This window comes from Osmia lignaria, chromosome 2 (genome assembly GCF_051020975.1).
Source record: "Osmia lignaria lignaria isolate PbOS001 chromosome 2, iyOsmLign1, whole genome shotgun sequence".
In the NCBI taxonomy this organism is placed as follows: Eukaryota; Metazoa; Arthropoda; class Insecta; order Hymenoptera; family Megachilidae; genus Osmia; species Osmia lignaria.
The window spans coordinates 11358990-11374988 of record NC_135033.1 but is presented as its reverse complement, the minus strand read 5'-3'; the positions used below and the strand labels follow the sequence as shown (position 1 = coordinate 11374988).

The 15999-nt window shown below is 37.9% G+C and overlaps 3 protein-coding genes across 6 annotated transcripts in view; all 3 read left to right on the top strand.

Moving 5' to 3' along the window:
• The window catches only part of LOC117606928 (cell growth regulator with RING finger domain protein 1), a 29009-nt gene extending 20921 nt beyond the window's left edge, over nucleotides 1-8088 (top strand). For 3 of the 4 annotated variants that reach the window (XM_076690044.1, XM_076690041.1, XM_034329973.2), the window contains 4 exons: nucleotides 4774-4945; nucleotides 5110-5251; nucleotides 5631-5738; nucleotides 5929-8088. In XM_076690044.1, the coding sequence (XP_076546159.1) occupies nucleotides 4774-4945; nucleotides 5110-5251; nucleotides 5631-5738; nucleotides 5929-6381 (875 nt within the window). In that variant the 3' untranslated portion in view covers nucleotides 6382-8088. The remainder of the gene's footprint in view (nucleotides 1-4773; nucleotides 4946-5109; nucleotides 5252-5630; nucleotides 5739-5928) is intronic. The other variant, XM_076690043.1, reaches the window with a different exon arrangement.
• A 2316-nt stretch (nucleotides 8089-10404) lies between these two features.
• Nucleotides 10405-12184, top strand: LOC117607010 (glyoxalase domain-containing protein 4). Its single transcript, XM_034330155.2, has 6 exons — nucleotides 10405-10795; nucleotides 10852-10901; nucleotides 11019-11284; nucleotides 11359-11514; nucleotides 11602-11777; nucleotides 11848-12184. Exons 1-6 carry the CDS (start codon nucleotides 10706-10708, stop codon nucleotides 11953-11955), a joined length of 846 nt encoding a protein of 281 aa, XP_034186046.1. The 5' UTR covers nucleotides 10405-10705; the 3' UTR covers nucleotides 11956-12184.
• Nucleotides 12185-12409: 225 nt separating this feature from the next.
• LOC143305657 (uncharacterized) lies at nucleotides 12410-15715 on the top strand. The gene is made up of 7 exons (XM_076690085.1): nucleotides 12410-12569; nucleotides 12682-12954; nucleotides 13032-13109; nucleotides 13194-13379; nucleotides 13468-14749; nucleotides 14819-15233; nucleotides 15300-15715. Exons 1-7 carry the CDS (start codon nucleotides 12515-12517, stop codon nucleotides 15531-15533), a joined length of 2523 nt encoding a protein of 840 aa, XP_076546200.1. The 5' UTR covers nucleotides 12410-12514; the 3' UTR covers nucleotides 15534-15715.
• Nucleotides 15716-15999: the final 284 nt, after the last annotated feature.

Sequence of the window (15999 nt, the reverse complement as noted above, 5' to 3'; positions counted from 1 at the left end):
TGTAAACTTGTCTCGTTAAGATAATATACAAATTTACCCGTTCATGCACGAAAAAATAACGAGATCATTACGAATTACCACGGATATCCTGTATATATTTTAATCTCAATTTCGTCAAACGGTGATTCACGTCGTAATTTCTAGTTAGAAACCACACAATTACGCCCCCTCCGTTCGAAACGACAAAGAGAAGTAAGAAAAAGAAAAGGGCAGAAAAAGGGGCAGGATCATTATTCATTTCCAGCTGGACAATAGTCTAGTTTCTTTCCCTAACAACGAGCAGGCTATTACGCGTTATAGGAGGTCAGAATGAAAGTAGGAGGTGTAATTGCGGTCGATTAGTTAATTTCGAGCAATTGGCCAAGGGACGAGCAGCGTTTTCTAGCGAGAAGAAGAAAATGGTAGATACAATTCAGACTGTAACAGCGTGCGTTGCCTTTTCTCTTTCCACGATGGCACAAGCGTGTTTTTACGTAACCCAGCTCCATACGATTCGACAGGATGTTGCATTACACGCGACGACACGCCACGATGCTTACTCCGTACGAGCGGAAAAAACGGATTTCCTTCATGCGGTACACGCTTTTCTTTATAATCGAGTACGTGACCAATGAATGTAATGTCCATTTATACTGTCGCGTCGTCAGAGTACGAACAAGGTAGAAGAAGATCGTGCCTTTGTTCTCGAGGGCTCATGATTTTTCGGGGGTCCTGGACACCCTCAGGTATAGAGGGATGTAAGGGATAAAATAATAAATTTTATCCCCCTTATAAGTTTATTAACCCTTTCCACTCGTATTATAACATATATTTACATTAGTATTTCATTTAGTTTTCTTTTAGTTTCTGCTTAAATGTGTTTGTATATATATCATAAAATATAAAAGATTTTTCTTCTCAGATATAAATACGAGTGCAAAGGGTTAAAGGCAGTCGCGATAAGATTGATTCGGTTTCACCTCGCTCTAGAGTCTAGAACTGTAGGTCGAACATTTGACATCGGTGTCCGATCAGCCGTGACGTTCCGCTTTTCCACCGTCGCGGCTGGCTACCTTTATCCCAATTTTATATTCTTCTAATTAGCGCGCGAGGTGTTGTATTCCGTACATTCAGAGCTAATCTCGCTTGGGGGTGTTTGGGATGGCCAAATTCAAGGATCCGTCCGGAACAAAAAGGCATGTCCAACTTTGTTGGATCTGTAGTCGCTGAAGAAACGAAGCGTGCAGTTAACAAAAGACTATTTTTAAATTGCACACACCTTTCTTCCCACCTCGTCGCCCGAGTCTGCATATTTACACGAATCGTTGTAAATATTTATATCGTTGTAGCCGTTCTCGAAATGGATCGTACGATTTTGCTTTTTATCCTTTTTTCCTTTCATTCCCTCTGGTGTTTTCAGCAAAACGAAGCGACAAGAACAGGAAACGATTCGAGTTGATCGTTTCTTTTCCTGATAGAAGAGGTTTAGTAGACATTGTGTTCCATTGAAATGACGTCTTTCATAACAATTCTGTTTTCGTGAACGAAGATTATTTGCTAATTTATCAGACGTTTCGAATCAATTTCGAACAGGATTCGGAGAAGAAATAAATTTCATTCTGACTTGAATTTAATGAACATTATTTAAAATTTTCAACATTGATAATTGATCGAGGGAACCAGTAGTCTCGAGAAAATAAATACGTAAAGTATATTAATAGTATTCTCTGTCGAAAGCAAATAGAAAGGAACAAAGAAATGTAAACGTCAATGAAAGAAGAAATAGCGAGTCAAAAGGCTGGAACAATTATTGGTCCGCCGTTTATAATGCAAACGTCTCGTTCAAAGAGTATACTAAAAGGCTGTAACAACAAAAATGAAATAAACCATTCGGTTTTATACGTTTCATTGTCGAACAAGTTATTATTACTTGTTCGTGCCTTTAATTTATAACTTGAAACAGTAGTTATAAAGAAAAAATTAAATTTGGATTGATTTTCATTTTGCAGTTACAAAAAAGAAAATTTATAAATCTGTTCGTCCCTTTAAATTTGCTGATTCGCGTAAACGCAGCAGTAAAAATAAGTGAAAAACGAAAGGCATTCTGTCAATGATCCAGGGTATAATTACCGTTTCGCGTTTCGAGAAGGAATGCCATCGACTTGGCGTTCTTTACCCATAAGATTTCGACACGATGGCGACACTTCAAGGCTAACCGTAGAACTGTTACATGTATGACCAACTTGGTCGCCGTTTTTGGATCGACTTGTTCGTTTCTTTCTTCGTTATGTCCGAGCCTTCGGTACGAAGAAGGCAGAAGGAACCGACTATCGCCGTGCTGTACGCGACCAGTATCTCGTGCAAAGGGAGAAAAGGCAAAATAAAAAGAATTATCTTGCTTGCCTACGTGACTGTTCAGGCGTAGAAACAATCAAGGTCGGCAGAAACGATCGGACATGCCATTTATATCGGTTCCTGCACTCGCTTTTCCTCTCTCACCTTCTGTTACGTTGCTTTCCTTCGTCACTGACACGCTCTTCGTGTACTTAGACGTGATGATCCGTGGAGTGGACACCTGGAGAAGCGAGAATTTGGTAATTAACTTTCCTTAATTTCGATACGTATCTTCGGAGTCTCTGTTTCAGCCATTCAGCTATAATAGTGAAAGGGTTAAACAGGTGGAACGCAATTTTGTCGTTGCCTAGGTCGGACACACGCGAAATGATAGAATTTCTACGGGTAACTGGTGCAACCAACCGAACGAATTATGCAATATTTGAAAATCGAGTCCGTTCCAAGCAACTGCTTCCATCGTTTTCCAAATATTTCTTCATTCACGGTGTATATACGATATATTTTGTAACAAAAGAGGCTTCTAATAAATGTTAGTCATAGCATGAATCGTATGCCGATGTAATTAAAGAGAAGTTACGAGGAATGCAGATTTTGAATGTGTGATACGAGGATTGCGGTGATTTTGAAAGTGAATTTGGATTAGTTTCACACCTTCCAACGCTTGAGACACGAAACTAGGTTCAACGCCGTTAAACACCACTTTTCATCTAGCTACATAACATACTGTCAGCGTCGCGATGTACAATTATCGTCTGCACGAACGTAATTATCGTGTGTTCAAACTTTGTTGCACCTCCGGTGTGCAGTTGTCTAATGCAGTTGCATGCACTCTGTCCCTCTGGCCTTTCACTGAACCATTCATTCCATACGATCGTTCTACATATACAGGGTGTCTAGACTAATTTCTTCAATTATTAGCCAACCCGTATCTAAGATTGAAAATCTTGAAAAAGGGGTTAAAGTATTTAGACTTTCTATCACTTTTGTACAGGCCAAACGGTAAGAGTTATCGAAAAAATTCTTGCGCCATTGTGTTTAGTGGGTAAAAATCTGAGCGAATAGCCAATTTTTTTTTTTTTTTTGGCTTTAGAGTGAATTTCGTTCTACTTTTACCTAGTTGAAAATACGAAAGCATCGTTTACATGGAAATAAGCAAATACATTGGAACCTTGTCTTACCATCAAGTAATTTCCCATGAAAAGTAAAACTGTTAAGTCGATTAGATTTCGAACGAGAAGGTAGCTCACCTTGCTAACACAATTCTACTCCCTCTTCCATCTAGGACTTCTAAGATATCGCTTGTAAAGTTTAACCCAGATTGCAGCCAGTCAACGCGTTAACTCTTTGCCAACCAGTCCGGTTGTGCTTGACCGGTCAAGCCTTAACTTGAAATTGCGCAAGTTTGCTTGCCGGTTACAGGTTGACGATAAGAAAATTCGAGAATGTAAATGAGAGTAGCAGAGACCATGCTTGATTCCAGTCTATTGTGGTACTTTGGAATTCTCCAAGCATCGATCAAGTCAAACTCGTGGCGATAGAATTAGAATAGAGTGGTAGCAAAAACGACCTATTTTGATAGGAAAATCGTTAATAACAACGGAGGATTCTTTCGAAAAGATCTATAGAGGAAGATTTTAAATATTCACAGACTAGACGCGGATAGATTCTACTCGTTTCCATACCGACGTCAAAAATACGTGTCCTTGTATGGAAACAACCAGCTTCTGTCGTTCCATCGTTCCGTAGAACGTCAGGGAATTGATAGTTGGTTCGCAAGACACTACCGTGTTGGACGATCCGTCTGAACAGCTTTCACTTTCGTTTATACTGGCCTCGCATGATCTCTGAACAATCTCTTTACGAACGATAAGGAGATGATGATTCTTAGCCATGATGTTAGATTAAACTAGCATCGGTCGAAACCCCACTGTTCCTCTTCCGCTATCAATCTCTATCATCCAGATCGTAAATTCTTCAATGAATCTAGTCTGAATCGTCCGAGATCGTTTAGACTTAGACGGGGGACAATGATCGTTGGTTGGAATTAGAACTGGAGGAAGTATGCCGTGGTCTGTCTCTCCTCTCACGCATGACCTGAAAACCTCATTGACTGTCAGAGATTTCTTGCAGTCAGACGAGAGGAAAAAAAAAAAGTCGAAAGCGGGCTCGTTATGTAATGATTTTGAGTAACGTCACGAGGTGAAACAACACCCGTAATCTCGTGTTACTGTAGACAGAATCTTTTCCTCTGCGCTTTGTACTCTGTATAATTGAGTTCGGCAATACAGCGCGAGGCAGAGACTTGTATTTTAGCGTTATATTACGACACCTGTGTGTTCAGGATCCATAGACGAATAAATCATAAAATAAGCCAGAAGTTTGTACAATCTTTCGTAAGCTTTGTTACCGAAATGACTTTATTCTTCTTTTTGTTTGCAGAGGTTGAATGCGAGGTGTCGAGCCAGGTCGAGTACTCTCTGCAAGCGATCTGGGGTGTCAGTATAAGAGAACTTCATCTGGCGCTTTGGAAACCCTGGAGCACCCTCAGAGACGCGTCCTTGAACGGCACTCTTCTTCAAGGTCACGCACAATACCTCACACCACCACAGACGTATCCTTTGACAGAAGGAAAAGAAAAAGTTATATCTTCGTTTCAGAGTTTTTTCCAGCTGATCAATTTTCAGTGTAAAAACGATAAATGTAGTATGTATATCAAAAGTTTCACAGCGAAAGGGTTAGTCGTACCGTTAATTATTCCTTGACTGAAAGATATAGTAGACAACCTCATGGAGAAGAAACGTTGAGATTGTCGCTTCCGGCACCAGAATTGGAACTAGGAACACCACCACGACTTTGTTATCCCCTTGTGATCTTCCTCACGCGTAGGGATAACGGAGATCCTCATCCTGATGAAACTGTGGGTACCTCCTATGGTTTTTGATTTAATGAACCGTGGGATTGTATTGATTAGACTTTCTTTTTATTTGTGTTTCAATGACGTTGAAAGATATTGCGAAGAAAAACGAAAACCTTTTGTTCTTTTATAGTTAATCTTATGCGTGGACGCTCTCTAAATAGAGGCTAATTGTGATGCAAATAGCGACGTGTAATTAAAAATGAAATGTAAAAGTACGGTGTTCCGTCTTTCTTCGTCGCGTCCCATCGGGTGATGTTGTAAATTTGCATTGCAGATGGACGTTTAAATATAACGAGTGTTTCACGTTGCTTCACAATTGTCTTCTAATCGATTTCACTCGTCTTTTCGTTAATAAATAATCATTCATTTCTCTTGTCAGGTGGCACTGGTGAATGTAGTTCACATCAAAGACAGTGTATGCACACTGCCAACTTCGATTCTGGCTCAGTATCTGAAACAAGCTAATGGACAATTATCGTGTCTTAAGGTGAGCCTCTTTTCTTGCTACTTTGCATAAACCAGTAGAGTGATTACGGTTTATGGAAAAAAACGGTAACGATCGATCACGGAAGCATGATGCGATTAAAATTATTCATATTCGATTAGAAATTGAAATTTTATTCGATCGAACTACCAGTAGAACGACTCCTTCCTTAAGAACACCGTTTATGTTAAAGCAATTGTACTTGGCAACCGGTAATTCAACGAACTACGACGAAGGAGACGTGTCTTCGGGTCTTGGTTCAGCCTTGGCTCTGGCAGAACCTTGCAACAACAATGGCAACTCGGCAAGGGGCACTTTGGTTGCATCGGGAACTGGTGATTCCGAAGGATCCCTATGGAACACCGCTGGAGAACAACTTTGCGTCGTTTGCCAGTATTTCCCTCTTTCCCGAGCTCTGCTACCTTGCAGACATACATGCATTTGCGCCTCCTGTTTTGGGAAATTGGATCGATGCCCTATGTGCAGAAGCCCCATCAAGAGTTACTTTTGTATCCGAGGCGAAGAATACATGCCTTTGGAGACAGAGATCAACCCTTGTAAGCAGAGACAATCCAGCCATGGACCTACTCACTGGCTTCACGATTGGAACGATCGACTAACCGATTTTCTTGGTTTCGCGCGATAGGATACTCGGTATTCTCTGTCGTTTCGTCTGGAATCTGTTGTACAGCGTAGTACCGCGATGCAGAGATAGAGAATGTTTGGATGTATCTGAACAAGATCGTATTTTCATATTTTTCTTTTTCTTTTTTCTTCAGCCGAGAAAAGTGGCGTTTTCAACTCCTCTGAAAGTTAATCGGAGTTTGATTATGGGACGAGAGAGAAACGAGAGATAGAAAAGAGTGGCAGGGCATTAATTTATAGGAGGCAGGACAAAAATGAGAGAACACAAAGATTTGTTTGCGTATGAAAGCGAATAGATAAGAAAGGAAGCGGAAGTCTTGGAAAAATGTGAAATTTTATGTAGTGCCAAATAAGCAGAGCGTGGATCGCTAGTTTCATCATTTTCTTGAAAATGATACATTGAGTTTATCGCTTATGTTACTGATCATAGGATTAGGATTGGATTATTTTGACGTTACAAGTTTTTTTTTTCCTTTTATACGACTGTCTTTCGACTCTGCTTCATAAAGTCAACCTGGAACGCGAATGACCACTACTTTGTTGGACGTTTAGAAATCTTCAGTATTGAAGAATGGAAAAGAGAAAATAGAAAATTTATTAATGTCCGCGTGAATAGAAGGAAGGAAAAGCGTTTGATAAAAAAGAAAGAAGGGATTTAATTGTAAAGACAAATAAAGAGTAACGTTTCAGATTTTTATCGCGTAACGTTGTATAAATACTTAAGATGTAAATACAAGATAAAAGTAAGAAGACATGTCCAACTTTAAGATGTAACTAATAATTAAGTTATTGATATTATTTCATACGATACGCAGGTTTATTCGATAGATATTAGAAACATTAGTTCCGAATATGCATGCCTTTAAAAGTATTCTTTCTCTGTTTTCTTTTTCTATCTATATGTATTGATACACAAAAAGGAGAAAAAAAACAACATTTTTTTTCTCTTGTAATGCTCTGCCGTCCACGCGCAGCGATGGAGCTAATTTCCCTAATGTTCTTCTTAGAACAGCGCTACCATGAAAGAACGTTGCTGAAATAATTTAATAAGGTTGTTGCGTTAACGTTTAAACTGTAAATACACAGACTGTGATAATTCTAATAACATCTACTATATAAACCGGATACACGAGAAAGAGTGTCTCTAATTCTGGGATACCTCGGAGAATGGAATTGGAGCGGCAGGAAGTTGAACATGAAATCGTTTTCAGATTTCACACAATGTACACACGAGTTATCAGCCTGTTTTTTTATCTATTAGGCGCTTACATAAAAAAATAAAAAATAAAACTGACGATACTCTCTTGCGTGGAGTTTGTAATAAAATCTGAATTTTATTGAAATTAAGATAATAATCTTCGTGCAATGTTTGTATGAGTGAGTCCGTTCGTTGCTTGTATCTTGAAATTGACAAGAACAAGCAGCTAAAGTATCTTTGAAAGAAACGCTACAAAATGATGTTTTAATTATTGTTATACACAATAATATACAATTGCAAACTCCAATGTGCAAAAGTGTGAGAGTATTTAGACCTATACATGTTAATTGAAGAGTAAAGGCCTCTAAAGTTAATGTTATTGTAGTCGACGATCTTAACATCCTAATTTATATTTTATTTAGTAAATACGGCATTTTGATGATGTGACAATGCCTATATGTGAGAACAACCTGTATATAATTTATTTAATAAAGCTCATTCATTCTGTCATGTGGTGTTCTTTATCACATTCCTTACATCTTTGCACCCATACATCTGTGCATTCCTTACATCTCTGCTTCCCTTACATCTCTACATCCCTTACATCTCTGCATTCTTCACATTCCTGCCTTGTTTATATCCCAACATCCCTTACATGCCTGTATCCTTTATATCCTTGTATCACTTATATTCTTGCATTCCATACATCCCAGCACCTCCCTGAAATTGAGTTCAAAATTTTTGCGGCTATAAGGCCTGCGATTTTATACAAATCTAGTTCCTTTCTTCGCCACCAGAGGGCGCTGGTACGACATCGAAATTTTAGTTCACATTTTTCCCGCCAGAGGGCCAAAAATTGAGCAAGGTTTAGTTCCTTTTTTCGAAACCAGGGGGCGCTGATTCGACATCGAATTTTAGTTCGAATTTATGCCTCTAGGGGGCGCTGTTTTTTCGAAATTTTCGCGAAATTCTCGAAGAAACTAACTTACCTTTACTTACCTTTACTTACCTTTACTCGAAGCAGTCTTTATAATATATTTATTATAAGTAGGGATGTAAGGGATCAAGCGATGTAAGGAATGTAGGGATGAAAAGAGTGTAGGGATGAAAAGAATGTAGGGATGTAAGGGATCAAGCGATGTAAGGAATGTAGGGATGAAAAGAATGTAGGGATGAAAAGAGTGTAGGGATGTAACGAATACAGAGATGTGAGGGATACTGAGATGGCCTTGGCCTATAATGAGGGATAAAATTATATAAATAAATGGAAAAAGTAAAATCAATGTGGTTCTCTGCTGAGACCCAGAAGAGGGATATAATCATAAATGTTATTCCACTTCGATGTGCTTATTAATAAGCAAAAAAAAATAAATGAAGGAAAATATATAAACTCTGGAAAAAAATTATACTGATTGTGCCCTCTTCATACGAACCTGATATCATATTGGGGTATTAAGGACCCCGAAACGCAGGTGATTATCTTTGCGTACTAATAATATGGCATCCGGGGTGTCAGGGACCCCGAAGCAGCGGTGACACGCTTTGCTTACCGACACTACGGCATTCGGGGTATCAGGGACCCCGAAGCACCGATGACACGCTTTGCTTACCGACACTACGGCATTCGGGGTATCAGGGACCCCGAAGCACCGATGACACGCTTTGCTTACCGACACTACGGCATTCGGGGTATCAGGGACCCCGGTGTGTCGATGGTGCTCTCTGTATACCGACATATCATCTTGGGGTGTCAGGGACCCCGAATGCGAGCCTGGGGTTCTCAGGAACCCCGAATACCATCTTTTGATCCTTAGGCGCCCGGATACCATCTTGGGGTTCTCAGGCACCCCGAATACCATCTTGGGGTCCTTAGGCACCCCGAATGCCATCCTGGGGTTCTCAAGCACCCCGAATGCCATCTTGGGGTTCTTAGGCACCCCGAATGTCATCCTGGGGTTCTCAAGCACCCCGAATGCGATCCTGGGGTTCTTAGGCACCCCGGGTGCCATCCCGGGGTTCTCAAGCACCCCGAATGCCATCCTGGGATTCTTAGGCACCCCGAATGTCATCCTGGGATTCTTAGGCACCCTGACTGCCATCATGGGGTTCTCAAGAACCCCGAATATCGTCTTGGGGTGTCAGGGACCCCGAAGCAAGTAGCGAAATATAAGACCTAAAAACGAACAACCGTGTAACTCACCTGTTCGGAATAGTGATGGATATGACCGGATCTAGCGAAATATAAGACCTAAAAACCATCAAATCGTGAAACTCACTTGTTCGGAATAGTGATGGGTACGACCGTATCTAGCGAAATATAAGACCTAAAAACGAACAAATCGTGAAACTCACTTGTTCGGGATAGTGATGGGTACGACCGAATCTGTAGTGCATACGCATTACAATTATTTATTATAAAACAATCTTGTAAATAATTACGAAATTATTCACTCACAAACAATGAAAATGATATATTTGTAAATCATAAAGGATTTCCAATCAATTAGAGTTATCAGTTATCACAGAATCTGTTTATTATAAAAGATTACTATATACAACGTTTCAGCTCACATCATGATTGAAATAAAATTTCTAATTACAAAAGAACTAATTTGTGACAAACGTTAAAAATAGACTTACAATCAATCACAAACGATATACAAACGAAATACACTAAGAAAAATTAAAAATAATCATATTTTATTATTTCTTCCGGCTAGCTTGATGTAGGTCTGCTTCTACTTGGGTCGCGTGCAAAGTCGTCTGGAGTCCTCACTTTCAACGGTTGGGGCCCTGACGCCCCCCCTTCGGGTTTGATGGTGAAGACGTTATAGCTAGAGTTGAGAGAAGGGCTGAATCTTGTATCGTCTTCAACCTGTAACGAGTATCACAATATTTTTTATTTGTGTTATTAAAACTTCGATTAATAGAAATCACGTAAAAGCACGATAACAGTAATACATATAAATACACATAGGTAATGATAACTGCGTAGCAGGAGCGGCTGAGTTGCATAAACGTAATTAACGTTTTCTATAATTACTCGTTACTTAGAATTGAAGGAAATAACTATTGTCAGATTTCTGTATTTCTTTATATAATTGTTGCGAAAATTCCACTTTTAAAAATGGTCGCTGGACGAGCACTTCATTTTGTATTTAAAGTACCGGATCGAAAATTGACAGCAAAGTTTTATCGTGAAATTCTTGGAATGAAGGTCAGTATTTTATTAATTTTACATTGTATCTGTTTGTACAGAATTGTTTGTTCTAGGTATTGCGACACGAAGAATTCGCTGATGGTTGCGAAGCGGCTTGTAATGGGTGTGTAAAACTGCGTTTGATCTACCGCGTTTCTAATACATATATTTTTTTTATTTAATTGTGTTTGTGATAAACGAAATATACATATATATATTTATCATATCATATTATATGTAGACCATATGCTAATCGATGGAGCAAAACTATGGTAGGATATGGTCCAGAGGATACTCATTTTGTAGTAGAATTGACTTATAATTATGGAATCAAAGAATATGAAATGGGAAATGATTTTCGTGGAATAACTATACATTCTAACGAAGCAATTGAAAGAGCTCGTTCAAATAGTTGGCCTATGAAAGAGGAAAATGGAAAATTTGTATTGGAAGCACCTGGTGGCTACAAGTATTATGTCATTAATAAACCACAGCCCTTGGATAAAGGTATTAATAAAAAATTGTTGTTAAATGTTATCATTTGAAAATGTTATTCATATTAATATATATTTTTTCATCAGATCCTGTGGAAAAAGTAACTTTGTCTAGTTCAAATCTTCAAAAAACTATTGCTTATTGGAAAGATATTTTAGAGTTAAATATCTTTAAGCAAACTGATAAAAGTGTATTATTAGGATACAGTGAAGATCAAACTAAAGTTGAATTTGAAGATATTGGTAGGCCATTGTTACTGGTCACTTATAATGAATATATTGATTATGAGAGTATTCATATCCATAAAACTTTCTGTTTTGTATAATTAGGGACTGAAGTAAATCATGCAAAAGCTTATGGACGTATAGCATTTTCAGTTCCCTGTGTTGAACAGCCAGAAATTCAAAAAAGAATCAAGGAGAGTGGGAATAAAATTCTAACAGATTTAATTACTCTAGATACTCCAGGAAAGGCTTCTGTGACAGTTATTATTCTTGCTGATCCAGTATGTAACTTTAGGATATTTTAGTATTAAATTTACTGAAAATACGAATGACTATGAATGAATATTTTAGGATGGTCATGAAATTTGCTTTGTGGATGATGAGGGATTTCGTCAATTGTCAGTACCAGATTATCCGAGTGAAAAAATTTTGGACCGATATATTGCAAAAGAAGGCTAAATTCATCATTTTTGTTGAAAACGCAATGAATATTGCAAAATTCAGTATTTTCACAACTTAGAAAGGCTGTGTTAACAGTACTCTGCTGTTATAAAAAAGTTTCTGGTGGTAGTGGTTTCTGTTATAAATGTTTATGAATAAAGAATAACTATTTACCAATTTGTAATAACTTTTAAAATATTTGTTAACGATTTACTAATTTTAAAGTGAATAAAATATGTTTATATAATATGTTGTTTTATAGTTTAATATCCTTTTTGAAAATATGTATATTCTAGTAGTTTTAATTAAGACAGAATAAAGAGCTTTCAAGAAATTATCTCATTATTGCTAGAAAGGCTGATATCATTTGGAGGTCATCTTCAATGACCCCTTATTCTATACACATTACGATTTCGAGGAAAACCATAGTACAGATAATGTTGCAAGATGTGATGCATTTTCTACGAAAAAGAAGTTTGATAAACGTAAGCATGAAATATACGTATCTGTTATTCATATGTTCTGGTAATATCAGTTTGCTACTGACCATAGTATAGTACGCAAAATACTCGCAGAAATGATGAAGTTTAAAGTATTTTTGCTTTTACTTTTTTTTGCATTCTTCATAATTGGTAAGTATATGTAAATCAGATGCTATTTTGTACAACTTTTTCTTATTAAATTTACTGTTTTATAAAATGTAAAGGTGAACTACTATTGCATAAAAATACCTTTTCTTTTTAGGTGACAGTGCCAAAATATCGGGCAGGGGAAGAGTTAGTAGTGGTGGTGGTTCTAGAAGGGGTGGTTACAGTAGGACATCATCTAGTGGATCATATAGTGCATCATCTGGAACATCATATGGAAGTGTATCACACGGAACATCACACGGAACACCACACGGAGGAACATCACGTGGAGGGATCTCACCTGGAACCTCATATGGAGGGATATCACATGGAACATCCCATGGAACGCCGCATGTAGGAACATCATCTTCAGTAGCACATTCATCTGGTAACTTGTCTAATTTAGTTATACCACTAACTGAAAAAGAATAACGTCGACATTAACATATGTATTTGTAATTTTAGGAAAAATAACACCTCAACAAAACAAAGATCTCAATACACATTTCATAACTGCTGAAGGTGGAGGTGCTACGCGGCCAGGTACATGTTAATTTGTCTGTCTTTAATGCACAGTATACAATATTAAATTTACATAAATTAAAAAATATATATTTCATGATTAAGTTCAAACAAAACCTTCTCAACCATCGCATGGAAACTTATACCCACCTTCCCCATCAAGTGGTTACGGTCATGTACCAAATATGAAGCCAGGGCTTGTAACTGAAAGCAGGCAAACTTCATCTATTCAACCTTCTGCACCTCAAGATCATGTTATGAAATCTTCTGCAGGCACACTACAAACTCAAGGTATACTTAATGTGAATAAATGTTATGATTTATTGCAATTATTAGTTACTTTAGCATATATTATAAATAACAATATCTCTCTTTACAGGCCATCCAACAAGTGCAGCAAATCCTCCTTGGAGTAATCCTTACTTACATGATAATAAACCAAGTATATCAGGTCAAATACACCCTTCGCCTAATTATAATCCAGGTGTCAACAAACCAACTGTACCAGCTGCTCAACCACCTCCAATTGGATTTAAAGATCATGTTTATCCACAGAGTTCTCCAACGTCTGGTAATTCTCAAGTTGGTCATCCTCCTTATCCTATCGGACATCCTCCTTATCCCACTGGAGGACATTCTTCTTATCCTAGTGGACACCCTCCTTATCCTAATGGACACTCTCCTTACCCTAGTGCACACCCTCCTTACCCTAGTGCACACCCTCCTTATTCTGGTGGAGGTGCTTCTTATCCTTATCCTTCTCATTCATCAGGTACTTTTCAGACACCACCTTCCTCCTCTTTTCCAATCCATCCATCAAACTCAGTGCCGATGGCAAATCCTTACTCGATGCATTCTCCTGGACAAACTTACTATCCGCAACAACCCCATGTTTTTGCACAACCAGCATCGCAGCCATTTGTACCTGGTCAGACTATTTTAATGATGCCAGGACAGCAAGATTCCGGTCGAGGTTTTGGTCAGATGGTTAAGGAAGCACTTGTGTTTTCAACTATCAATGCAGGAGTAAACAGATTGATCAATCCTCATACCCATAATTATGTTGAAAGCAGACCAGACACTGGTTCACCAGCTACAACTCATGTTACATACAACAACCAGTACTTTAATACTCCACCTGGGGTTAATGGAGCAACGAATCCAATAAATGTACCGCCAGAAAGTGTTCCTAATAGCAATCCATATCCAAGTGGAACATTTACTCCAAATGTAGGAGCTAGTAATAGTCCAAGTGGCATAATTAATCCAAATGTAGGAGCTAGTAATAGTCCAAGTGGCACAATTAATCCAAATGTAGGAGCTAACAATGGTCCAACGTTAGGAAACGCAAATACATACATTCCAAATATTGTTAACAGTGGAGTACCGAGTTCAAGCGGAACTAACAGTGGAGTTGGTGGAATCGTAAATAATACCGCAACTGGATCTAATACATCAAATAATCAAACCAATTCATATGGAAATTCCAACGGCGTTGATAACACATTCTTTTACAGAATTTCTGATAAAGAATTGTATCATATAACAGAAGAACTTTTTGCAAAAAGTTCATTAAACATATCAAAGTACATAAAATTAAATCTTCAGAATCGTGTTAGCATTTCTAATTCTTCTAATATAACTGATCAAGCCTTCGGACGGTAAGTATCTAATCACTTATTAATCATTTTCAAAGTGATCATTTTCATTTACCATTTTTCTTTTCTCAGATTATTCTATGTAGAACCGGAGTTGTTGGAGCATCCAACGATCTATCTAACAAGGTCCTTGTACGACAGTTATCAGCATGATTATCTCAAAAAGCTAAACCGTACTATTGAGACGCGGAAACAGGAAAACCTATTGATCGATACTTTCCTAAATACGAACGTAATGTCAACGGCAATGGATTGGTTGGCTGATTACGGATTTATCGACCCCGACGACTTCGAAAGGAAAGACGTACTTCGTCGAATATGGTTCACTATGTTTAGCGGAAGTACCTGTGGATTCGAACGCGTGTTCGCCTCGGAAAATTATGGCACAGCGATCATTGGTGCGCAGGATTGGCTGTATTTTGAAAATCAAGAATCCTCGGGACGTATAGATTACATGGGCTACTTAGATAAATTAGATCTCGGAAATGTAAGTGACTCGGCACTCATAAAGATACTATCACTAAACGTACTTAACGTATTTGCTTTCTTTTAGACCTCTTCACTATTGAAATTAAACTTTCAAATGGATGGAATCATCAGACCAAACGCAACAATATTTGTGGGTACTTTGCCCGAGTTAGAGATGTCTTTGTATACTATCTGCTTTTATGCTAGATCGAATAATATTTGCCCGGTTTCGCTGGGCGGGACCAAGTTTAATATTTATACACACTCGTTTATGTATTTTGGAAATGAAGTTATAGACCTTGGTCTTCCAATGTTCTAGTATACAAGATATGTAACATAAATGTAGTATACAATTATGGGTAGAATTTAGTGTATCATATGTTTTTCTGTACGATGATTACCGTTGACAATAATAAACATTATTAATCAATTATACAATGTGGTGTTAATTCTTTGTAATTACGTATTGCGCTCGCGCATCTATTTGTTAAAAAAAAATAATGATTCCTTACTTCTTTTAAAATGATCCACATAAAAATAAATCAAAGCAACCTTAGAATTAAACCACAGTAGCGTAGAATGATCCTTTAAATCCTTTTGTCACGGTACGACTTCAGGGCATGGAAATTCAATTTTTTCTGAAACAGAACAAAACCAAATTGTTACATACAAGTTTTGATTTATGTTTTAACGTTTAGGTAGAAGAATTGTTAAAAATTGAATGAACTCAAGAGCAACGTCCTAATAGTAAGAAGTCAGGGACGCTTGGTTTTTGTTACCTTCCT